We start from the raw sequence: 25642 nt of genomic DNA on the forward strand, positions 1-25642 counted from the left end.
CTCTGCTCCTGAACCATCCCAAAGCTTCAGGCTGCCATGGAAGTCAATGACAGTTAACATCAGGGAATAAGTACAAATTACCATTTCAGATGTAATTGAAGAGATAAGTACACAAAAGTTTAATTAAACAAAATCCCAGTTATAATTATGCTCAATATAATATTTCTTTAAGGAAAATATGGCTAGCATTGCTATGCCTGTGCCATTTATTTAATTGGTATAGGTACATATGTAATTTAAATTTCGATATATTATAAATCTTGAAATCAGCATTATCAGTTACAAGAGTGAAAAATAATATACAGGGACAGTCAAGAAAGGATATTTGATTATTAGATTAAAAAATTCTTCATGCATAGCAAAAATTTTATCTCATCAGCTTTGCTCCAAACATGCTTTAATATATGTACTCCGCTTATCTTAAAATATTCATTATTGTAGATAGGAACTAACTTTTATATACATGCCCCTTAAGGAAAATTTGGCCTGTAGCCCTGCATGCCTTTCTATTTTGCCATTGCTTTCTAAACACTACATGCCAAACCATCATGTAATTTTTTCACATTGGAAAGTTGAATTGTAATGAACATTCAAGACTGTGGGTCATCTACTCTACCATCTAGATTTGCGTATCTTAGGGAGACCATATTTGCTTGAGGCCAAATTTTTTTCTATATGCTTTAAAAAGCTTGTTCCTCAAATGAAAAAAGCTTAAATTTTAGAGAAAAATACATAATCTTTATAATGCATACTCTGTAATACATATAAATAAGTGTATTAAAATCTGTTTAAGTAGTGAATTTTTTAAATCATTGTATGGTTTTTATTTTCTAAACAGCTCTCTGTACAATCACATTATAAATTCATTTTTTTAATGACATATAATCATCATTTTGAATATTTTTTCAGACTTAAACCATTCCAACAGAATTCTGGGCATTGTATTCATCCATGCCCTCATGATCACCCTCTTAAAGAACATTTTTGGTCATTAGTATAGGATTCTTAGTTAAGAATGGAACCTTTATGGGTGCAGCTCATCAAGTAATGATGGATTTACTACCAAGGTTTCACAAGGAGAGGAGCAACTATTTCTATTACAGAAATGAACTATTCTTTCATGCAGTAAGACTGTGCTTATGAAAGGTAATTTTCTTATTATTTCTTTTCATTTTCTCTCTTGCGGGCTTGTTCTTGGCAAGGGATTTTTTACCTAATCTTTCAGCAGATGGGAAACCAATCCATAGTTTTTCATAGAATAAAAACGTAGTTGTATTTATTTTATCTCTTATAACATAATTCTAAGTTTTTTTCTCGATTTTTCAATAAATATATATATTTATTTATTAAGCAATTTGCCGACACTATTCCTCATACCTACTTCAGCATAATAGGGGGAGGACTTGAAGGTATACTTCTCCATGTATCAATTGGCAACAGCGAGCCTTTGATGCCTAAATCAATTGCTAGCTTATACCAAATTTATCTTCTTGTTCCTCATTCCTAATTATCCCTAAATAATAGTGGCCACTTGGTTAAATCTCCCACCATTGAATGCCCTTGAACCTGTAAATGTCCTTTAGTTCTGACTGACATCCATGTCTGAGGCCAGAAAAGTTTATCAAGGAGGGTAGGCAGATGGGCTGGGGAAGGTGGCTGAGAGGAAGAATAGTGGCTGCCTGGTGTGCGTGACGTCACCAACTCATCTATAATAGGGTAAAGGCCGTCAATTTGACACCGCAAACAGCTCTAGAAGTCTGTGATGGATCAATACACGGTAAACTGAAAGTTTTAATATTTTTCAAAGTTAATTTTAAAACATTATTAACGAGTCCTTTGATATGGTGGACTTAAGATAACAAGCAAGATCCAGCTTTGTATCGCAAACGCGAATGAAATGACTCAACATACTTATAACGCAAAAAAGCCTCGTGTGTACATAGCTTCCAATCAAAATATGATGCAGCGGGTTTTAAAACGCTGTAAACCAAATGAATATCCTGTTTTGCTCAAGGAAGATGAGTGTTGCAGTGGAGACAGAGCGGCATTCGCGGCGCGCGCCGTATCGCTTCCTTCCCGATTAATAAGGCGCTATCATGCCGGGAGCTGCTCGATGACATCGCCCTTCATCCAAATATAGAGTCGCCAAATAAATCCTCCGCATGCTTGAAACTCGTCACACCCTAATTCGAACAAATTCTCATGGAGGCAATATGATTAACGTTCGAATCGTTTCCCGATTTCACTCCGCTTCGAATGTGTGGTGGTCCAATCACACTCAAAATCGCAATTCATCAAAAGAATTCGGTAGATAGACGAAGATAAGCTACGACAAAAAATCTACCTCATTAACATGTTCTCTCTTTAAAAAATAAACGCGGAAGTTACCGCCCACTTATCATGAGTTGGTGACGTCATTCGAGTTCCGGTACATTGATTGGTCGAGGGAAAACCGCGTATTGAAGGAAGGGTGAGCACTACGAACAACGCGAAGAGGTTGAACGAGGACTTGAGAAGGGATGACTCACTCGACAGAGTAAGGATGTCACTCCGTCGATTTTTTCCGCGGTTAGCTCGACCATTAGAAAAAAGAAGAAAAATATGTGTATGGCATAGCCTCAGGGGGTTTCTAGGGGCCACCGCCATTCCAATTTACAAACGAAATAAAGCTAAAGTCTTGAATTCCTTTTTTGATAGTATCTTCACTAATTTCACCACGAAAATATCTAGCCTCTATCTCGAATCTACCAAAAAATGCCGTCAATCAGCATTTCAAACTATGGTTTAGAAAAACAACTCAGTTTCATTAATCCAAAGAAATCTCCAGGCAGTGATCTCATTCCAGACCGCATATATGAGGAATCAGTTTCAGAGAGATCGATAGAATTTTGCTTGAGGATATTTTTAGAAAATTCCCTAACAGAACATATTGTCCCTAAGGTTTGGAAAACTGCGAATGTCACGTTTGTATTTAAGGGTCGGGAAAGGGAAAAACCAAGTAGTTACAGGCTTATCTCACTTACCTCCATTTCTTGCAAATCTTGGAACCAGTTCGATAATGGGCCATCTAGATAGCCAAAAACTGTTAATAAAACAACATCACGGCTTTAGAAAAGGAAGGCTTAGAGAAACCCAGCCAACTCTCTTAGTTCATGATATCTTAGCCACGAGTGATGGACATGCTCACGCTATTATTTTTAGACTTTAGAAAGGCATTCGATAAGGTTCCGCATTCAAAGCTGATTCAAAAGTTGGGAGCAAATGGTATTGATATCCAGTATTCATCCAAAAAGTTCATCACAGCGTAAAATAATGGAAAAAGAGGGATTATCTGGTTACAAGAGATAACTTCTCCATTTTCAACGCTGCGAGACGAGTTTGAAAGTAATTGGGGAAATATTACGGCAGTAATTATGTTCACGAAAATTAAATGATTCGATCAGAAGATTTGCTTGGAATAGTGAGGGTGAATCTCATTACAGGTTAATCCATATGAACATATTCAGAGGCTGGTATCTTTCCTGCATGCATCTCGCATGGCGAGGATTTTTCTAGGGGTTTCCGTAGGGTTCACCCGACACATGAACCTGAGAACCTTACGTCATAATTCATGCACTGAACCCACGAGGCTACCAAATTCCCCAAAAAAAAGTTATACTTAAGAAAATACGTGAATCTCGTACTACGAGTCGCGCCTGATTAGAAATAAGAGTTATGAAGAAGCTTCAGTTTTGGCATGAGACTTGGCGGATCCAAAGAGGGTATCCAATTTACACTAGATAAAATGATTTTGTTCGGACCCTCACTTTTGCTGAGAGGTTACCCCCCAGCTCTCCAACCTAGCCCCCCTTGTCCCTATCCTGGATACGGTGCTGTTTATTTCTAACCTATGCTTCATTTATTCGAACACGCTACCAGAGCGTATGGTCACGCAGAATAGTGGAACTTACCATGTCCGTGGGACGTGTAGCTATGGCCGGCAGTGTTTGAGCTGGGTGCGGGAGGCAGGGAGCCCCAAGCTTCAGGCAAGAGGTGAAGGAACACGTCTCCCAGCAACCCGCCGACTGCGAAACTCAGCATTACCCTCAGCGCACTCCCACTGACTGCAAGGAGGAAAAAATTGAAGGTGAAATTAAATTATAACTTAAAATTATAATTAATGAATACCTCGAAAGAATAAGACACACACACCATCAGCGCTGGTTTACCAATAAGGCAAAGTGGGCCGATATCTATTGAGAAACCAAAGGAACGCGACGTGAGGGTTTCTCCTCCCTCTCTTCTCCTGTAACTCCCATATCATCTCCCCGCTCATCGAATAGGCACTATTGTTTGCGCTGTTATCTGCAGGATACCAAGTTTGTAAACCCAGCACCGTACATAGTTTGAAGAGAATATTCTGTTAAGAAGAGTATTTTTTTCATATTGGCCAGTTACAACAAAAATTATTTAGGGGGATCACTTAACGAAAACTCTCGCTGCCGTCAGAGTTAATATTAATGGATACACGTTAAATACACTGCATAACGTAGTGCAGATTTAAATTCTAGCAACCATGTAAAATTACGGATTACAACTACGAACAGAACTCTACTACTACTGGGTTCTATTTCTCTCGCATTAAAAATGTTTACAGCTCATTTGCGTAAAATGTACGTCATTAAAATTCAAAAGAATTCATTGAAAATTTTGAATTTAATTATTACGATAAACGTAGGTTTTTTTAATCACAGCTATGGATTAACGCATAAGTTGGCGCTTCGCTTTCCCATGAACACCAGCCTTAACCATAAAAGGAGCGCAGCACAGCGGCACCTGCCGCACTACCCTCGGGAAGAAGACCTTGATTACGCCTGCTCATTGTTTGATCTTCAACGCTTCTCGTACTGAACTGATGGTGGAACGACCTCAACGGACGCCCGTATGGAGCTTGAAATTGGACAGGGAGAAGCACGACAGGAGGACAAGTGTACTCGAAAAATTTGGGAAATGCCTTCATCCGGCGATAGCGCCGTTAACGCTCGAGTCCTCTGCAGCAGCGAAAGCAAACGAGTGATCCGACTCAGATGCACGAGAGCGGTGCCTCGTGAGTTACACAAACAAATTCAAGAGCCTTTTTTCCTCAACTGTAGCAACAAGTCTCTAAGGACAATAATGACGCAACGTCGATACGGGGGTATGTTGTAGGAGTGGAGATATTAAAAGAAGGCGCGGAAAAAGTTTTTGTATCAGATGACATGAAGAACACTCTTCCTTTGCAAATGAAGAGGTAGAGAGAAAAAAGTATAAATACTCTCGCAATTAAAAAATTACTCGCTATTCATAGTTATCGTGAGGCATAAAAAAGATTCTTTCAAAAGTAGTCAGTATTGGATGGAGAGGTGAATGATCATGATGGTAAAAGAGGACTGAGGATGGAATTGATAAAAAGAAAATTACGCCAATTACAACCATCAGGCATTGTTGGCAAATAAGAGAGATTATTGATAGGATAGCTGTGGCAAACCAATATTTATTCGCATAAACAATATCGTTCTTTACTGAGCATATATTACGATGAAAAAGCAAAAAATTTAAGTGTTGATGAAGAAGAAACTTTCTGCAATTGTAATGTAGATGTGATTAAGAGGTATTACCATTACAAACTGATAGCGGAAGGAGGACTCGCTGAAGACCCTTAACACAAGTCAGGCTAGTTAGTCATTAATTTAAAACGATTAGTGATTGCAGGCGTGATTTGGTAGAATAGGTTTCTATCGAAAATGTGAAAACTTCAATAAAAAAATCAATGCTGCCACTTCTTTTTCTTATGAGTACGTGACTCAAATTAGATAGAGAATGATGATTTCCAAAGTCAATTCTGGGATTGTGATTTGAAGTAACATCTGGGGAAATTACAAAGTTTAGTATTTTCAGTTCGGAGATACTAAATAATTAAATTATTCTTAAACTGGTATTTACTGCAGGATATTTTAATTTTAAAAATTCCTTTTCAACTCACGTTCTCAGGCAAAAAAAGTATTTTACTTTCATCAAAAGCTTTATATTTTTGTAGGATCACGTTTAGGTGGATCATATTTATTAAATACTGTGTGGAATACAACGAAGTCTACCATTTTTTTAAATTCTACTACTTTTAATCTACCATGTCACGATTCAACAAAATGAAATCGCAAACCAATGATTTCATAGAATCATGTTTGATGAGATTTTCAAAATCATTTTAAGTTTGCAAAAATTTTTTAAAAAATATGTTAACAGGCATTGAAGACCCTTTTATTCGAAGAAAACATCTCGAACTCTAATATTCTCTGTTCAGAATTTACGTTTCCAAAATCCAAGGTTAGCTCAGAGAATTTAGTCGCAGGTAAGATCACGTTAGATTCGATATTTTATCACAAGATCGACGGACTCCAACGCCTAAGGATCAAATAACGCTCGAAAATGTCAGCGTGCAATTTTTTCCTGGCACCGTTTATGGCCACTCTGACCTTCGGATGAACTCACCGGTGTCCTCGCACCGCTCCTCGACGCTTTAAGCTAGAGGACAATGAACTTGTGGCACTAAGTAACAATTTCAGAGAACCCAGGGACGGCACGCGGGCATCTTAATGATTTATAATCGGCCACGTATAAATAATGGATGGCGAGCCGTCTCCCGCAAATATAATTAGCAATTAGTTGAGATTCTCGACTTGGATGCAAAATAGATTAAAGAATATACGGGAATTTCCTTCTCATCATAGTGGAACGAATCGCTGAGGTCAGAGGACCTCCCACAAAACGAATTTTCCGCGAATACAAAGGCAATGTCTCGTATGATAATATGCTGGCACTGGTCCAGCGCTTTTTTTTATGAGTTTCCGCGAGGGGGGAATGAGGGGTGGGAGGCAGGGGATAACACACGACGCGAAGGAATTTTTACCGTCGCGAGTCGCATGAATTGCCATGGTTTGAAATACGTTTAAAATATAAAAACACGCTGGATCCAATAGCGGTAATAGCAATGGAAAAGAAAGGAAAAACTCGATGCAATTCCACACAATGCTTCATGAAGTTTTATACTAATTTTCCCTTAGGTGTCCGCCAATACCCCAATCTCCCCTATACATGAAAATCTAGGACAGAAGAGGGCAGCATATAGCACTGGAAAGGGCGTTCCTACCTGCTTTCCGTACGGGATATGGGTTTGGTAGCAAGTAACCGATTAAAATTGTTCGCGGCTCATTATGATAGCAGGGAGAATTAATTTTTTTTCATACATGGCCAAGTGTGCAGTCTTAAAACACGCAAGCTTTGTTTTGAGATACCATCTATTAATCTAAAGGATATAGAAGGAAACACAGTAAATACGCCAATGTAGGTAGTTCACAAAAAAAAACCGTGAAAAATTCACGAGGATGAACAGCGGCTCTTAGGTTTCTTTAAAATAGACCTTTTGATTTTTTTAAAGGCACATAGCTTGGATAGAAGAGAAAATAAGACTGAAACGAAAATTGGTGTGAAATGCAAAGGGCGAAAGAACGAATATGAAATCATTGATAGACATCTGTTGTCATTTTGGGCCTGGATTTTTATTATCTATCGGAATGTAAAGATGCTTAAAAATCAGGTTACGCGGTTGTTAGGGTGTTAATACTTGAAACAACCACCTCCCTTAAATGTTATGGCAGATATTCCGTAAATACTTCGAGAGAAAATGCACTCGTATTTTGCTTTTAATAGAAAGTAATGCCAATTAATCTTTTTAATTCCACTGTCTTAGTTTGACCGATAATATCGATAGAAATGTTTTCTCGCGACAACAAAATGAAGCCAAGTGTTATGGTAGTATTGACAGAAAATAAAAATATTAAAAATTGTTGTATTAAGATTTAATAATGAAAGAAAACACAAGAAACCTCTGAGCGGAGGGAGTAACGACGTTAAAGGGTGGTGTGAGTTAACGCGACGCTCGGGTCCGGAATGGCAAAGGTAGAAAAGGACTCCTCCTAAAGGAACGACGCAAGAGGTCAACAACCACGCGTCTGACAGATAAAAGGCAGTAACTTTGGGAACTTTATCACTTTAAAATCCACGAGAAGCCGGTGTCGGAGGAAGCTGCACGCCCTTGACCACTAGAAAATCTCGTTCGGAGAGGTTTTGGTTGGCGGGCAGGGAAAAACATGCTGACTATTCTCGAGAAGCGGTGTGAAAAAAGTGAAGACTTGCCGTTTCCTCCTCTCAAAGACCGCACTATTTTTCAACAATCTACCCGAGAACTATCACCAGATCCTTGGGGAGAAATTTCAGTTAAGGTGGATTCAAAGGATTTGAGCCTCGAACGAGTTTACTCAAAGATCGAGGTCCAGACATGTTTTGCTAGCAATCTGGAGCTGGTCTGAGGAAAGAAAAATGTCTGCAAATGAAGTCTACTTCATGAAAAATAATTTCTTATTTTTTCAGAGTGAATGGATCCTTTCTAAAGACCGTAAATCATAACGATAAATATTAATTGCTGACGCTTCATCTGATTTCTTTCCAAATTATTAATCGAAGGTAAATAATTGTAAAAAAGAGATACGATAAAGTTTATGTAAAGGTAAAATGTAATCATAAAATTTTTTCAATTAACTCAAACTTTAAAGATTGAACTCATATTTCACATGGAGCAAAATTGAGTTGAATATGAGTATAAATTATAATAATCTGGTCTTCAGCAGGAAATTAACTTCTTGGCTAAAAGAAAATGTTTCAGTTGAAGAGGTAAAAGGACCGCGGACTCCGTAATATCTCCTGTCTGTTAGGATGTTTTATCGTTAAAATAGTGTCGAAAAGAAATTTAAAACAAATTGAGGCCAAAACTTTATCTTGCAGTTATTAAGCTAAGAAAGGCCCATATCCGGTCCCACCAGATTGGCGGATGGAAGGACCAAGGAAATCACCATTAATTTATCATCAGTACCCGTCCAGCACATTAGCCTTGCAATTTGAAAGTAAGATTCCATACACATTTGCGGAAACGCAGTAGAGGTGATGGAAGCCCATCCGAATAATTACATGTTATCCTCTTGCATATTTTACGAAGAATATATCCTCTGTAAATATTAACCGAAAACAAAGGTAAAGAAGACAAAAAAGTGAAAGATAATATAGAAAAACATTAAACTGAAATTTTAAGATGTACAGTATTTTTTTTGGGTACAATTACAAGCCGTGAAGCTATATTAGAACAAATATTGACACAGACTATCCATATTATTTACTCCTTAATTAATACATCAAAACTTTCACAATGGCAGAAAGAAATCAGTACATTTAGCTTAACTTGACTACACTATGGGTATATACGTAATCTTCTTCACTACGACGTTTTGGAGGGATCACTACCATAAATTTACCTTATAAAATCGAAAGGATAATTTACCCCTTGGAAATCAATTGAAATTTCAATCTAGAGCTAAAAGAATAATGACTTCAATTCTCTATTAATTTTTGCCGTAAACCTTTTTATTAGAGACTGTTACTGACTTCTGCCACCGCCGTATTGGTGGATCATATCACTGCCTCGAGCCAGAAGAACTATATAGTGAAGTCCCTATGGGATAGCGAATTTTTAGATGAGAGTTTTCACACCTTCTAACCATGGATACAAATCGACTTTACTTGTCTCATTGTCATAAAATTAGAACGGTTTCATACGGTGCGAATAATATACAATCAGTGAGGTCATCGATTTTCCTTCACTTATGCTTTAGAGAGCTTCCTCAGATTCAATAATAAAACTTAAACGAATAATGCAACCCCTAGCGGATATCACAAAGAAAATTCATGAAAAAAAATTGAGTATGACTCTAGTTCAAGCATTTCCTATAAAATTCTTCGATTCCTCTGTTTTGAAATTTCTTTTTAGAATGAACCGATCTCCAACAATATTCGGAAAATAACTGAGATTAAGGCAATAACAAGGACAAAAATTAATGCAATATTTTATCCTCAGAATTAATGCATGATATTGGAGACAGATAGAGTTTTTCCCTTCGACACTTTTAAAATTCATACTTGAGAAGCTACCTAAAAACATGCGTCGCTATCAATTTATCAATCGAGTATGATGCATACGATTTCAGAATGCGTTTCAGAATGCGACTGCAGGTGTTTGCATTGATGGGCTAGCAAAAAATTAGGCTAAGTGACAAAGATAATTGGTTTATTTTCGCGGTTAAAACTTTAATCTAAGCGTCCTCACAAACGGACTTAGCATGACGTGAGAATAAATCCATTACCTTTTACCGATTAATGAAGTGCATCACTGATTGTAAGTAGATAATGGAATAAAGATGAGCTTAACATATTAGTCCAAGCTAAAATTCAGAGAGTTTAGGATTTAATCGTATATTATCATAATTCATGCATTGTATGTGGAAGGAAAACCGACACGAAAGAATAAAAAAGATAGACTAACATAGTGAGATTAAAAGAGAGAGTGGTGAGCTTATGTCACTAGGAGAATTTATCGCAAGCTTTTCATTTACCGCAGAATAACTTTGTCATGTCTTAAAATATACCGAAATTAAATACCCTTGCTGACGGACAAAGGAAAATCAACTAAAATCTTCAATTTCCAGACTTGTGACCGATTCAATTATTTTCAAAGGAAAATTGGAAAAGCCAGAGGAAGGAAGAAGGACCTCTTTCTTTCTAATTAGAGCAAAATTTCAATGATACGTCAGTTACTCCCGAGACTTATTATGAGACTCAAGATCCCCTAAGCCCAAGAATCTTCTTATGGGCTATAAATATCCCATGAGTTATTTTCAATTACTTCTGAATCACTCCTATGTTGTTGGGCACTGAGGAAATTAACAATGTAACACAATGATAAAGGTAAACTACAATTTTTTTCATTCTGAAATTACGGCCAGTAATATTGCAAGGCGAATTAGAGGTAGTTAAAGAGTATTTTAAGCATTACTTGTGAAGAGTAAATTTATAAACATATCGACATGATCCTCACTCCATTAGGGTAACAAAATTTCTTTCCCTACAGCATATAAAAGACCATCAGTCTTCTTATAAAAAGCTTTTGTACGTAATAAAAGCGATGCAATGGAAATGTGTACAATTTTTGGCTTCTTAACTTTTGCGTACAACAAGTTTCATCTAACAATCAATCACCGAAAATCACCGTAGCAAAAGGACATAAAAATTAATTAGTAAATACTTTATAACATGCTTGATGTATGACTACGCCTGCAGGAAATAAAACTTTGATGAAAAGAAAAAAAAACGCAGAATCTTCTCCTAGGAGTGCTTTCGATGATTATTAACGAACGTAAGTGATTTTTGAGGTAAAAATATTTCTGAATGTTCCTGTTGCAAAGTAGCGTTTCGACTGTGACGAAAACCACCTACCTGACACTCGAAGCATTCATGTTTGCTTTGTCGCCAAAACATTAATAAAACTTTTAATTTAGGCTTGGCCTAAAGAAAGTTATTTAAAAAAGAAGAAGAAATTTCAATAAGCTCTAATGAAACGAAAAACTAAAGGAAACAACGAATGGAGAGCGTAGAGCATTTATAGTGTGACCCGCAATATAAAGTGTAGAAATTCCATAAATGGAAAATTATTCTCTTTGAACAAATATCAAATCAGGATCCCATGAATTCTCTTAGAGTGATACCGTGATAGCGATGCTTATGATGGGTCCCTCAATCAAATAAAATACACATAGAGGAAAGAACCAAGCTTTACTTCTCTTTATTTTTACCTCAAAGAGGAAAATCCCATTTCTATTAGTAGACAGGCTAGTGGGCAAGGCGTGCTGGCGATTAGGACGAGATAAAAGTCGGTGAAACAGAGGCTGAGTAGACGGCAGGATAAAACTTCCGTTCCTTTGAGACCGTGGGTATAAACATCAGCTCTGGAAAAACAAAATCTTCCACCAGAGGAGGGCGTAGGGAGCATTGGTTCTAGACGCGAGGGGGAGTCGCGGGGGTGGAAGAACGGCGATTTCCTCAACCGACTGCGAAACCAGACGCGCGACTTAGCCTCCGCTCAGGGCTTTTGCACAAGAATGAGGAAAGGAAAAAAAGAGTAATGTAAATCTATCGCTCGAGGAGATGATGAATCCATGCCGACATACATTCGGAGAGTTGGGACCACTTCCAAAAACTTTCGCTGAAAAAGGATGGGAGCAATATTTTTCACGCAAACATTTTTTTGGTCAATTTCCTTTATTTTTCATTCCTCCCTTCACGGACACCGTCCCATCTACTTGTTTTTTATACTTCTCTCTCTCTCTCGATACATTTATCTGTTTCTCTCAACTTCACCCACACCCCACTCAAAAGTTCCAATTAACCACTGAATTACGACGCAGTGTGAGAAGGAGAGACGGACGAAAATCATCCAGAACGGAATGATTAACTCCGTAGAGAGAGGATCCAATGCATAAAATAAATATATGAGGGCTTCCCCGTTTGAGACGAAAGGAATGAGAATGGAAGACGAAACAGAAAAATTAAAATTAGCCCAACACGACGGCCACGCCTTTTTTTCTATCCTCCCCCTCACTCTCTTTTTTCTCGAATTTTCCGAAGCTCGGGTTACTACTCGTGATTAAAAACGCACTCGCTGGATTTTTCCACCAAAACAAGCCGGCAGAAGGCGTATAAGATAGGGTAACGAGGCCCCTTTGCCAAATACCGATCTTTTAACGCAACAATATACAGCGCTCTGAGGGTAGGCGCGCGAATATCATGGGAAAGTCAGCCGTTGGTTGTGAAATCCTACGTAGCGAATCCAGAAAGCAGGCTTCTATTCCTTTCATTTCCATGACAAGCACCAAACTAGGAAAATTACCTATAATGGCAAAAAATATTAATACCTCTAGTGCATAGACTATATTTTATTTTTAGGAAATAAATGAGCTTTAAAAAAAATAAACCTCACGTGTATTCTGTACGGACCCTACGACTAGATGAGCCGACGCGTCGCGACGCGGTGAAATTTTTGTAACGTCTCAAATTCCGCGAATCTCACGCGTGGCATTCTTGAGAGATTGATGTCAACATTTCGTCATTTGTCGGCTTTTAAATGTTAAACCCCCTGCAACGGTATCATCTATGTCTCATACATTTCCCATTTCTGCGTACTGATTGACGGCATTTCACTTCACTCCCAAATAAGCGTGTATTCTTAGCATATGTTATCGGAGGTTGTGCATACATGCTAGCAATTCTTAGTCAGTATTTTCACGTCTTATCTCTTAAAACTCTGGCTGTGTAACTTTCAGATAAATAAGAGAATAAGAGGGTAAGACTAATATTCCCCCAAAGACTTAAGTGCACTCCTTAAGAACCTCCAGTGTAAAATTACGAGTTTTGGTTTGTGCGGATAAATACTGCACCCGTAATATGAAGATCTCTTTTCTCAAAATCAGCAAAGAAGGCATAAGTAAAACTATGTTTTCTACAACCTTATGATATTTTCAAAAGTGATTATTGATTTGAACTTTTTAGTAACGCATGCTTCCCAAACCTCCGATATGCGTGTTCCGTAACTAATATGGGAAGAATAATGATAAATTAAAATAATAAACAGTTTTATTTTGGACTTGTTCTTTAACATGGGGCTCCTTGGTATTAAAAAAAGGAAAATTCCAAAACAGTACCATTAAAAAGGCCATCATTTAAACTGTATTCACTCAAATTAATACTTGAGCTTATACACGGTCGTACCCACGTAGCCAGAAGAAAATGTGAGTAATTGCTGAATATTAGTGCTGCCCGACCTGGAAAACTTCAACTGCAAGCATTTTACAATTCACTACATCACCCCACCCTTCAGCAGCTTGTACTTGTTGCCCGACCTGACAACCTGTCTACCCTTCCTGGCCAATAATCCTCGCTGCGGATCTGAGCTGATGTTATGATTTCTGTTAAAGCGCGAAATCGAATACGTACCGTTTTTTACGTACACTTTTATGCGCATGACAAAATAACAATACAAGTAACAAAATCAAATAAAGCGAGAATTGAAAGGGGTAGAGTCTGAGGTGACATATCTCACACTCTCCTAAGGTTGCCGCCGGATTATAATAGCCACGGCCGGCTCTAATAAAGAGAAAACAAATGCTCGAATGTCTTAAACAACTCGGCTTAAAGCCATGCCACGGGAGTTATGCGGATCAAGGGAAGGGGATCTGAAGGGGGGACGGAAAGAGGGGGAGGGAGGATAGTGGGAGGTGTACTCTTTTAAAGAGGGAGAGTGGGAGTGGGCAACGGAGGAATCGAGGCACTCGGAGGGGTGGGGTGGAAGGGGAGAATCCATCGGAGAGACGGTGACAAGGCGTGCACCAGGGTTGCACACGGCGACGACTCAGAGCGTCTCTTCTTCGCCCTCTCCTCTTCTTTCAGCCAGTCAACTGTCACCAAGAGATGTCACTTAAGGACGGCAGGGATAATTTGGCGCTATCCCATTTACTCATGGTTGAAACGTGAGCTGAAAAATTGGACAGGAAACCCGAAATTGGTCAGTCCCGTAATGACATGCCACAAAACTTAGGTTTCACCCGTTAAGTTATCGAATTTTGACCGTGCGTTATCTCTAAATTTATTCTTTATTCTCACATTACAGAAGATAATAATAGCAATTGCTGAAGTATTGATGGAAAGGTTCCTTTTCAATGAAATTTTGGAAGAAAGGGATCAATTTTTCGAAGTATCTGATAACTTCATACCTTTCACGATTTGAAACGAAAGTAAAAACGTGATAAGTAAATTTCAAGCATAAGTAATGGCAACATTATGCACAGTGAAGTAAATTCGAAAGTTCTGACGCCCATTTTTGGAATTGAAAATCTGGTTTATATACATGAGTATTTTATGCGCATAAAATGGAGGAAAATCTGCTTTGGAGTTCTTCATCATTGAATACTCATTTCCTTCAGTAGATTTGTAAGAATACGATATATTTTCCTTCGCATTATGAATTGTCGCAGGCTTCATCATTTTCAAGCTTCATATCATTATTATTATGTAATATGTAAGAAAATCACTAAAAGGTAACAACTAATATTTTAAATTTTTTAAAATATATTCGAGTTGCGCTGTGGCGGAAGAAGGTGATCCTGGCAACTCGATTATAGCATTCGTCTTACTTCATTATTCATTCGGATATATCCGCACGCCGCAGCAGAGTGGCTAAGACAAACGCGATGGAGTGGATACCTTTTATAAATAGATAAATACACCCCAAAACTTAAAAAAAACTTGAAAACATTAACACTCAATCCTCACCCTTAAAAACTTACCACCTATCGCCGAATACAATAAAATCCTCCCCCTATAAAATCCCACCACCCTTCGACTGGCTGGACGCGTGAGATGGCCGTCGGGCAGTGTCGCGGGCAATAAATTACTCTACGCAATCGCACCTCCCCCTGTCTAGGATCTCTCCCTTCACTGTTATATACCACCAACCCCATACCGTCACAAAAATCTGAGACGCAGAGAGGGGGGTAGGGTAGAAAAGGGGTTGGGGAGGAGACCATTGGTAGGGGGTTGGGTTGGTTGAAGAGGTGGGGAATTGGGGGTGGGGGCTTACCGGGGAAAAGCGAGTCATGGACAGGGGGGAGCTCCATTTCCGATTTAGACAGAGACACCACCCCCTTTGTCTTCCCAGCAGTGAAATCGGCTGCCTCCGCTGGAAAGGCGATTGGGAAACGGTGGATAGAGAAGGAAGGGGACAGCGAAATTGGGAAAGAGAGAGAGAGAGAGAGGAAAGTCGGCAGCATTAGACCCTAGTGCGAACCTTTTAGTCTCCGGCCTTGCGCTCTTGGAACGTGGATAGAGAAGAGGTGATAGACAAGACCCCATTCATCCCATCCCCTTTTGATCCTGCAAGGAGTAAGCAGGGAGAAAGGAGAAGGTGGCGTGGTGTGATAGGGTTCATCTCCGGGCGGTGAGGGCGTGCTGGGAGGAACACAAGAGGCAAGGATACCGTATTTCGCGCGTTGGGAAAACAAATTTCTGTCTCTCCCTCCCCGCTGTCGCTCGCGTTCCTGCAGTTTCTTCCCTCGCCTTCAGCCGAAGAGGAGCGGAGTGCGCACGGCCACAGAGGTTCTCTGCATCGCGGAAGGTGTGAAGGGTGTGGTAGTGGAGGAATACCAAGGCTTCAGTTATAAGGAGGAGCAGTGCAGCTTCTCGTTGTTCCCCGAGAGATCGTAATCGAAGAGGTGCTGCGTGCCGTGTCGTGTGCACGGCAGAAGTCGATCGAAAAAGTTCTGTGTGCCGTGGGCGGTAGTTATTCCGCCGTTTCTTCGCGAGTAATTGGGAATAAATCCAGTGCTTCAAGATGATGGACGAAGTGATTTCCGTGTCCACGCAGGTGTCCAGCAAGAAGGGCAGGGCCGGGCTCACCTACAAGAGCTCTAAGGTGAGCGATCGTATATTGGTCTATGGTGTGTTCGTTTGAATATTGTTTCCAGTATTTACGGAGTCTTCTCCGTTTATTAATGGATAATTTTTTGTCGGGTCAAGGCCGCATTGATTCATTTTAGCGGAGAAATTGATTCATTTTTTTAATTGATTCATTTTAGTAGAGACTTAGGACCTGAAGACGGGAGCTGGAAAGCGCCCGAAACTGTCGTCCGCTAAAAAGGATCAATGCGACCTTAACCCGGATAATATTTATCCATTATTTTCAGAACTTAAATAATGAACATTTAGATCCGCAGGCCCAATGGATATAACGTTGCGCGGGCCTGAAAACGTGTATATATGCAGTGAGACCAATTACGGAAAGGTTTAAGTCGCTGTGACCCCTTATAGAAATGAACTCATTCGCTAACCCTACCCCACGGGTTTTCAACACAAACCCTTAAGAAGGATTGGAAATACAGAGATCCGGGTTCGAATCTGGCTCAAGTAAATTTTTTCGCGACGATTTTCCTTCTTTGTAATATATACCTTAACTACTTGTGATTGCCAACGCTAGAGCAATGCAGAGGACTTGGAACACGAATAGGTATCATTTTTAATTAATACAGAATTTAATACACCATTACGTTGTGATAGTTCCGTGATTGTCGAGACATGAATTATGCCAATGCCTCATTGAGAACCTCAGCCGTCTTCACAGATCATAACTTCAAATATGTACGTCATTTATGTTTACAAACTAATATGAACGATAAAATGCTTGAAAGTTGTTAACAGAGAACTGCGGAAAAATTACAGCATTCCAAACTGAATCGGATGAAATGAGTATCAGAGCCGAAAGCAAGTTTATTGAAGAAAACGAAAACACGGTACGAATATGCTTGATTGCGCTCAAGATGTCAAAAACAAACGATGATAACCATAGGAAGGAAGTAGTTCATTAGCTTCAAACATATCTTGAAGACGTATGATGAAGATGAAATGTGATTTTGCATTAAGGTTTTTGTTTAGTACCAATCAATTGCGGATATTGCTTGTTTAGCTCTGTTTCAAGGACTAAATCCCTTTGTACTTTCACATTCGGGACTGTTAATTTTTATTTTCAATTTAACTTGTCACAACGGGAAACCCATTACATTGCTTTAAAAAATAATGAAGACGGCAAGATTGTAGGAATAAATATACATAACCACGACTAAATGACATGGAGATGAATATAAAAGCGAACAATTAATAAAGTAACAAATAAATAATTATAAAGAGCAGGCAATTGAACTACTTCAAATAATTTGGTAAAAGTTACTGAAGCAACACGTCAGCTGAGACTCGGTAGTTTGCTTCTAACAACAAATGTAATTCATTAAATAATCGTTATGTGGTCTAAAAAGCATATTCCGGAGATTATTTAGAAATATTTGGAATAAATACCGGACAGAATCATGTGTCATCAAAATCATATATTAGCATTGACGGATTATAGCTGATTTTTACGCCTCAAGAAGGCGATCGCGGAAGAACTCAAGGGGACTAAATCAGGTTAGTTAGAGCTTTAGAGTTAGAGCTTTGGTAAATGAAAGGGTTGCTGAAATCTTGCTAAAAAGTCCCGAAAATTAATTGCTTTACGCAATAAAAAGGCTCATTAAGAATTGGATAAAGATAAATTACCCACATTCCCTTTCAATTAGGGTAGTGATTTACAATTGCATTACCTATAGTATGATTGCGGTTAAAATTCTGTTGTAAGTAAGAAAAAAGTGTGTATGAATGCGAATAATGTAAAAATAGATGAAGGGTGTTCTTTTTCTTCTAGATGATTTTTGGCAGTTTCGCTATTGATTTTCTGCGGTAAAAAATCACGCCGAATATAATAAACGAGGGCTCCTTTACTTGAACTAACAAGCATAACTAATTTTATTTAATGGGAATCAGTATCAATATTCATTGTAATTTCAAATTGTATTTTACGGTCCCTCTTTCACTAGGTATTTATTTGAATACATGTTATTTTTTTACTCTGAACGATGATTTCGTAAAAGATGAGATCAGAGAACATAACAGCGCAAACGTTCCCGCATGACTCTGGGTTTAATAGGAATTTAGTCCGTGGAGAAGCAAGCGTTTTTTTTTTTTTTTTTGGACCCTCCTGCACGGTCAAAACAAGAGTGAATCATGGTGTAAACATGGCTCGACGACACGAAGAATTCCACAGTTAGAGGAACGCTCCGCAAATTTAAAAAAAATGTGTTCATCCGAACGAACACATTTTCACAGCTTTAACAAGGGACTTTAGAACATCTGAATTAATGAAAAGACTGCTCCAAAAGCACGTAATACATGAAGCGAATGACTCCATACTTTTCGTGACGATCATAATTTCCTATAGGATTTGTCGGGAAAATACCAATGGGAACCCAAGGAATTACTCAACACTGATAACTTACCACTTTCAATAGCAACGGAATACTAAATATAATAAGCTATACTTTATTCTGTTTATTTACTATCGACTTCTGTGATAACTATAATCTACAAGTAAAAAAAACGCATGGAAATCATCCCTAAGAAAAACTTATCCATTCAGGCGGGAAATAACATAACTTTTTTATTATGCACTCATGGCTGTGAATGTAATAATTAAAGACTGCAAATTAAAATGTTGTCACTTTTAGCCAGAATAATATTCCGCAAAAATATGTTACTTATAGCTATGAAGGGATACTGTCTATTTAACGGCTATAAATATATATATGAGCTATTGCGTGATTCAACCACTTTTTACGATATGAATACCGAAGGAATCACTTTTATTTTTTATTATATCTTTATGATTTAAAATTATCGGATAGAATCTTAAACCAAACAATGATGTACCTCTGAAAAAAATCTCATTGTCAGCAAGAATTGATGCCGAGGAATATTAGAAGTGCTACAAAAGCTGCGAAGCCTAAACATTTGCGGAGTTCGTTGCGTTATTTAAAGCTTTGTACTGAATGTATTTGTTATTCATTGCGCATGATATATTAGTTACTATAAGCAATCCTAATTTTTTTGGCATTAAAGGATCACTCTGACATAGAGCAAATCTCAGGCATAGACCACAAGAGAAATGAAAACTGTACGCAGTATCATCGATGATTACATTTCATTTAAATTTATTTGATTTTAGAGTCACAAATTATCCCATTTCTTGCACTGATTATAATTCCGATAAATAGTTTGTATTGTATCACATTTTAAATAAAAAAATCCTTGGTCATTGGCTGAATTTCGTCTGATAGATAGTGCACGATGATAAATAATCATACGTGTACTAAAAATTGTCTTGGTGATGAGTTTTTTTCCTTTGCCAATTAAGTGAAAGTATTTACGCTGTGAGCAAGGTGTATCAATGACAAAATCACTGGAAAAACGATTTTTTGGGCTTTTTAGGAACAAAAATAAGAAATGTATAATTAGAAACGCTTAGGAGAATCTTTCAAGAAGGCAGGGGAAATTGAGAGGCGCGGAGAGGAAAATCGTGATCTAGATGAAAAGGAATGACGGGTTAATAGGAGGATACTTTCCATTAAGGTTTACAAAATGTAATTACACAAGACAAGCCATTCAAGATAATCATGAACGTAATCTGTAAAAAGGGCTAAAGGTATCTAGTCGACTATCTTCCCAAAATATCGGTAACAGCTATTCGTTCCGTTTAAAATCCATACTCTAGTATACGGTTAAAAATCAATCCAATTGATTCGAAAGAAAACACTCATCTTGTTTGATACGCATATGCATATCTCTTTTTATTTCCTGATGGCCTCACTAGAATTCGTTCAAGAATGCCATAAGATGATAGGTTTTCCCAAACTTAAGCACCGTTTTTCATCGCAATCCGTTCCGCAGCTACACGAAATTCGACGGACGCTAGCCCTAGATAATAATCATATATTGACGTTAGCCTTCACTATAACTATTCACGGTCGAAAAGAAAGGCCAATGTGACTAAACCGGTAGACCGACATCAATTTAAAAAATAGATGGTGAAATCATCGTCACATATACATACTTGAACGTATAGGAATATATTTTTGTGGACCACGCATGCTGAAAAAAAACTCACATTTAAATCGCTACTTCGTTTTAAGTTCAGGTAGAAGAGCTTATCTCCGTTGAGCGTTCCTGGGTGGTGATAAGCAACCTATTTTCGGCTGTGGTGAGATATTTGTCAAGTTGCTGTCAGTAATAAGCATAGCTTAAAATTATTTTTCTTATACACGGTTTGAATCACCCAAATTACTTACCCTGGACAACTACAATTACCTTACAGCTGTAGTCATAACTAAAAAAATAGGTCCCATGGACTTCCATCCAAGTTATAATTAATCATAAATCATTAATCAAAAAGTAATAAAAAAATATCGAACAAGGAGCCATTGCGTACATTTTTCATGGAATATAAATCTCCATTGAGCGATATGGAACGATTTAGATAATTTTTTCCCTGAGATGACGATTTTTCTTATTTGTTGAAATTATAATTACGCTAAGAAAGAAATTGCAGTCACTAATCACTTTTTTTAATTTCTCAAAGGTTAATGCAAAAAATATATTATACGGTAGTTTACAAGCTAAAAATTTAACGCACTTAATTTAGTATTGAAGAATAATGAATTAAATTAACCTATGGATCCCCAGGGCATGAATGGCATAGTTGGCCAGGGGAATCAATGGCATAATGGCAACGGTAACTCACTTACTTTTTCTCCCCATCTTAGGAAGAAAAACAAGCAGCCTTTGAAAGCGCACTGACACTGTTAAATAAGAAATGTGACCGGTCGAACTCTCATTGGAAATAGGGCCAGCCAACACTAGAGTAGACCTCTGAGCAGCCGCGCTTCTGACTCCGAGTCTGCTATAAATAATATCGCGAATCTTCAAACATTTACTCATTGTGAGGATACTAATCGATATTAGGAGCCTTATATCAAGAAGTTTTTCACTTTGTAATTCTTAGAACTTCTTCTTTAATCGTACGCTACCGAGCGCGCGCCATAGGCGTGGCCGGCGGATGCGATACGGCGCGTTACACACGCCGTATTACATACAGTGGCTACCGGACGCCATCGTTATCGACTTTTTACTGTCGGCGCACACGTCTGATACGTAAATAAATAAAGAAAAAGTAACAGTTTATGTCAGAAAACAATCGCTTGCCAATAATGATAACGTATTTGAAAGTGAGATGTTTGCTATTAAAAATTACCGAAAATGTAATCGATTCGAGTAAATCTGTTACTTTTACCATTGTCATTCCATGTATAAGGAGGAGGGACTTGCTGCCTTTGACGGCGCGTCGGAACACAACAGGATCGTGAAGTCACGTGACGAATCACGTGACCGATCGCACTCTCGTTGACAATAGGGCTCGTCATCAAGGGGGACAACAGCAGGACACGATGAAGTTCCCAGCGCCCAAGAGCCCGACGACGCCGCTTACTCAGGAAGGGGCGATTTTCCATTGCATCCCCGCAAGTGGATTATAATAGAACGCGCGGATCGAAGTCAAACTTCTCCAGCTAGGCTGGGAGAGAGGGCGAGAAGGGAGGGACAGCCCTTGCTAGTGCGGATCAAATATCGGAGACGTCCGAAAGGGAAGAGGAGGAGGTACTCCTCCTTCCCCTTCCCAAAAGACGGCCACCCTTTGATGGCACGCCAATTACCGACTCTCTTCTCCCTAATGGACCGTCCCACGCTGTATTCCGGCTCCCCTCGATCGCGATTGTTATTACGTAAAGCCAAGTCGCCGACCGAGACCGTATTAGCATCTCCTCTGTTGTGGACTTCATTCCAGGGTGGGATGACCCGGTGGCCGAGGGTTCCAGGTTATTCCAACCGTCGATTATGTAGGCGAAGTTAAGACGGATGACACCGAAAATCACAGTCATCATCATTTCATCATCAGTCATTTCATCGAGACCAATTACACCACACGCTTTCGTTGGGTAACGTCGTATCACAGGAGCGACATGAAGTTTTAAGAACGAAAATACAAGCTATTAGGAATTCCATATCTAGCAAATAAAATTTAAACGTTATTGAATGATTGGAAATTTAAAAAATATCATTATGAAGTCTAAAGTAAAATCAGGAGGCTTATACAACAATGGAAGAGAAAGTAAATTGGAGTATTATCAAGAATGCAAAAAGCAAATGAACAGACCCTAATTTGAGGAATATTTTGAATTAACACAATTGAGGATTCCACTGAGAGAAAGACCAAAGGAAATATACAATGTTTTCCACAAGTCATGGTCGGAATATAATCGCCAAAGACCAGACCCCACGATGCGGTTCCTATAGCGAAAGAAACCAACTCATAATTCGATATTCAGAATGCTACGCGAATGTTTAACTGTCTCTCTCATTCTGGCTTTCAGTAGATATAAATTTCTTTATAAATTGCTACAGGATAGACATATTACGTATAAAATAGTTTCAGGCTTAACTTGGTGGAAGTGCGATATGTCCATGGTGATTACTACAAATAGTAATTTCCACACTTTTATACAAAATCAACTACCGACCACGGTTTTGACATTCTAAGCCAGAGGGCATACCTTGAAAATGGAATAGAATGTCGAAACGTTAGACTCCTTAGTTTCCCCGAGAAAGTAGCTCCTTCGGTGACGACAAAAAGGTGAAAATTGTAAAGGTAATTCAAACAGCCATGTTTACGATAGCGCTCTCTACGATGATATATGGCATGCACCACGACAACTCGATTACATCTCGTGACTTTTTTCGACTTCGAAAATTATTTTCACGCCATCCCGGAATTTTCTTTCTCATTGGGCTTCTCAATCCGATGGGGTTTTAAGAGTTGCAAAGCGAAAAATTCGCGAAAAATACAGCGTTCTCACCCAATTTCTTCAGAGGTATGAACCCACTAGTGACTCGATATCCGAAGCTTATTGCTCAATCAGAGGTGAAAGGTGTACCTACATTGTAAACAGCGCAATCATCATTAAAAACAACCGTTCGTTAAAAGAGAGTGGTTAAAAGTATCATACTCGTAATTATTTATTTATTAATCTCTTTCGATGATAATGGTGTATCATTGGTAGATGAAGTGCCTGTGCTATTAAATAAATAGAAGGGGCATGTTCTCAGTAATTTAAGTACTGCGGCTATAACAACTTACGCTCAAGGAAGCGGTTAAAAATGTACGCGGAGACTTCAAATAGGGCTATTGCAGCCAATACACTTGAGGTAACGAGAGCATGGGCAGCGATTCGCTCAGGTGAAGCTAAGCGTGATAGGCTTCGTTGCACCTGAAATCATCTCTGATCGGCAGTTGTTAGCGGCGACACGCTCGGTAAAGAGGCAAAAAACAAAAGGCGCACACTCACGAAGAAACAAAGAGTCAGGAAAATTAGGCAAGAGTACAGAAATATACACGCATAGCAGACCACCCTGATGGCCACCTCTAGGGTGCACAGTACGGTAATCGAGATTTTCTCTGAGTGAGTATTATTTTAGGCACTGATATATTTAAGCGTAAATAACATTATCTGAGGCTTACGCAAAATCGCACTATCCCATTACAAAAACTATGAAATCTGAATTTCTCTGCTGCAAGCATGTTGCAATGTCGTTCTTATTTTTTGTATTACCACTGAGTTTCCTAATGGGAAAACTAAGCACGAGGTCTCAAATAAGATGTCTACCGCCGAACATATTGAGATAGCTATCGTGGTCTTCCGTCATTGATATGAGAAATGAATTTTTTAAACTTTTCTCACCCCTTCGCTATTGTTTATTAATTATAAATATATTATATACATCCATATTCGATATTTAGCGATAGCCTGGAGGAATGCTTGCGAAAAACCAAATCATGGACGTGGAAATAAGTCAAACTTGCTTACTCTCTGTCACTACCCCAGAACTCAGAGTCGTTTTCGTCAGCATTCAAAACTCATGCGCTTTCGTGAAATAAACTTCCCTTCGAACCATCTATCGAATCCGGAAAAATCGCAAAGGGTGTTGAATATTGCGTGAGAAAACGATTGCAGTATTGAGGAAAGGAGTAGAATAGCAATATATTCGTTACCGTAAGTTAACACCTTGAAAATATCATTGGACAACTGTGTTCAGCGGTAAGGCTAGGCGTGGCTACAGATAGAATAGGAATTTTCAAAATTTTTACATGCGGTTTTTAAATTTATCAAAAGAGTACTACGAAATGTAAAAAAAATTAAAACGTAATTACTCATAAAAATCAATGCATAAATTATTCATGAAGCTTATGTGAAGGGTCAGCATTTTTTGCTGTGGGAGTGCAGAATAATTATCGCTAGGTTGCGTGTCGCTAATTTCATTAATGCCGATTTCATGCAGAGATGTATTCATGGTATCTTAGCAGTAACATGATGGTAGCCAGTAGATAGGAGTGTTTTAGCGTACATGCATCCTTTGACAGCGATCACCGTGAAAGTTCCCGCCCATTTCCATCTTTTACGCCTGCGAACACTGGAGCTAGGAAATTAGTCCAATTAACACTCGGGTACTCGACGCTGCTTCCTACGGGGAGTACGTTCACTTCCTCAACTGCAGGAATGAAGCTGGATGTCGCAGAACTTCGACTACGGAAACTAAAAGAACACGAAGAAACTCTAAGAAGTAGATGAAAAATACTTTTATCTCATTATTGCTTCCGTTATGCACATCAAATCAACTGTTATTATTTATTTTCAACTTGTGTGGCCTCGGTAAGTTCACTTACCAGCCCAGTCCCATTTATTGCCCTTGTAATGGAAATCAATAGGTCGAAATTTACAAGTAACTGGATGCGAGCAGGGGGATTCAGCATCGAATTGGGGGGGGGGGGGAGGGGGTAATTACCCGAGCCCGGGGGTTATGATCGACAAAGAGGGGCGATCTCCCGCGAAAATTTTTTTTTAAATGCCCAATTTTTACGAATTTTGGAGCCTAAAATTTTAATTTTATTCTAAACGACAGATGAAATTGAGCAGTTTAAGCTTATTTTATTTTTGGCTGTTTTTTTTTACAGTAGGGAGTGCTACGCTCCACGATAAATACAACTCAAACTTCTTTCACGAACGTTTGGGACTTGTAGCCATCCATTTGCATATACACTCACTTAACTCTTTTACAACGCTAAAAAAAACTAAACATAGTAAAAATTAAAAATTTTAAGCGAAATTGGAGG

At 38.6% G+C, this 25642-nt stretch overlaps 2 protein-coding genes across 2 annotated transcripts in view; one reads left to right on the plus strand and one right to left on the minus strand.

The window, feature by feature from the left end:
• LOC124153594 (zinc transporter ZIP13 homolog) overlaps positions 1 to 25642 on the minus strand; it is a 91336-nt gene that overhangs the window by 8015 nt on the left and 57679 nt on the right. The window contains exon 2 of the mRNA XM_046526868.1: positions 3951 to 4103. Within this exon, the coding sequence (XP_046382824.1) occupies positions 3951 to 4103 (153 nt within the window). The remainder of the gene's footprint in view (positions 1 to 3950; positions 4104 to 25642) is intronic.
• LOC124153593 (F-box/LRR-repeat protein fbxl-1) overlaps positions 15654 to 25642 on the plus strand; it is a 165724-nt gene continuing 155735 nt past the window's right edge. The window contains exon 1 of the mRNA XM_046526866.1: positions 15654 to 16420. Within this exon, the coding sequence (XP_046382822.1) occupies positions 16340 to 16420 (81 nt within the window). The 5' untranslated portion in view covers positions 15654 to 16339. The remainder of the gene's footprint in view (positions 16421 to 25642) is intronic.

Source organism: Ischnura elegans, chromosome 2 (genome assembly GCF_921293095.1).
Source record: "Ischnura elegans chromosome 2, ioIscEleg1.1, whole genome shotgun sequence".
In the NCBI taxonomy this organism is placed as follows: Eukaryota; Metazoa; Arthropoda; class Insecta; order Odonata; family Coenagrionidae; genus Ischnura; species Ischnura elegans.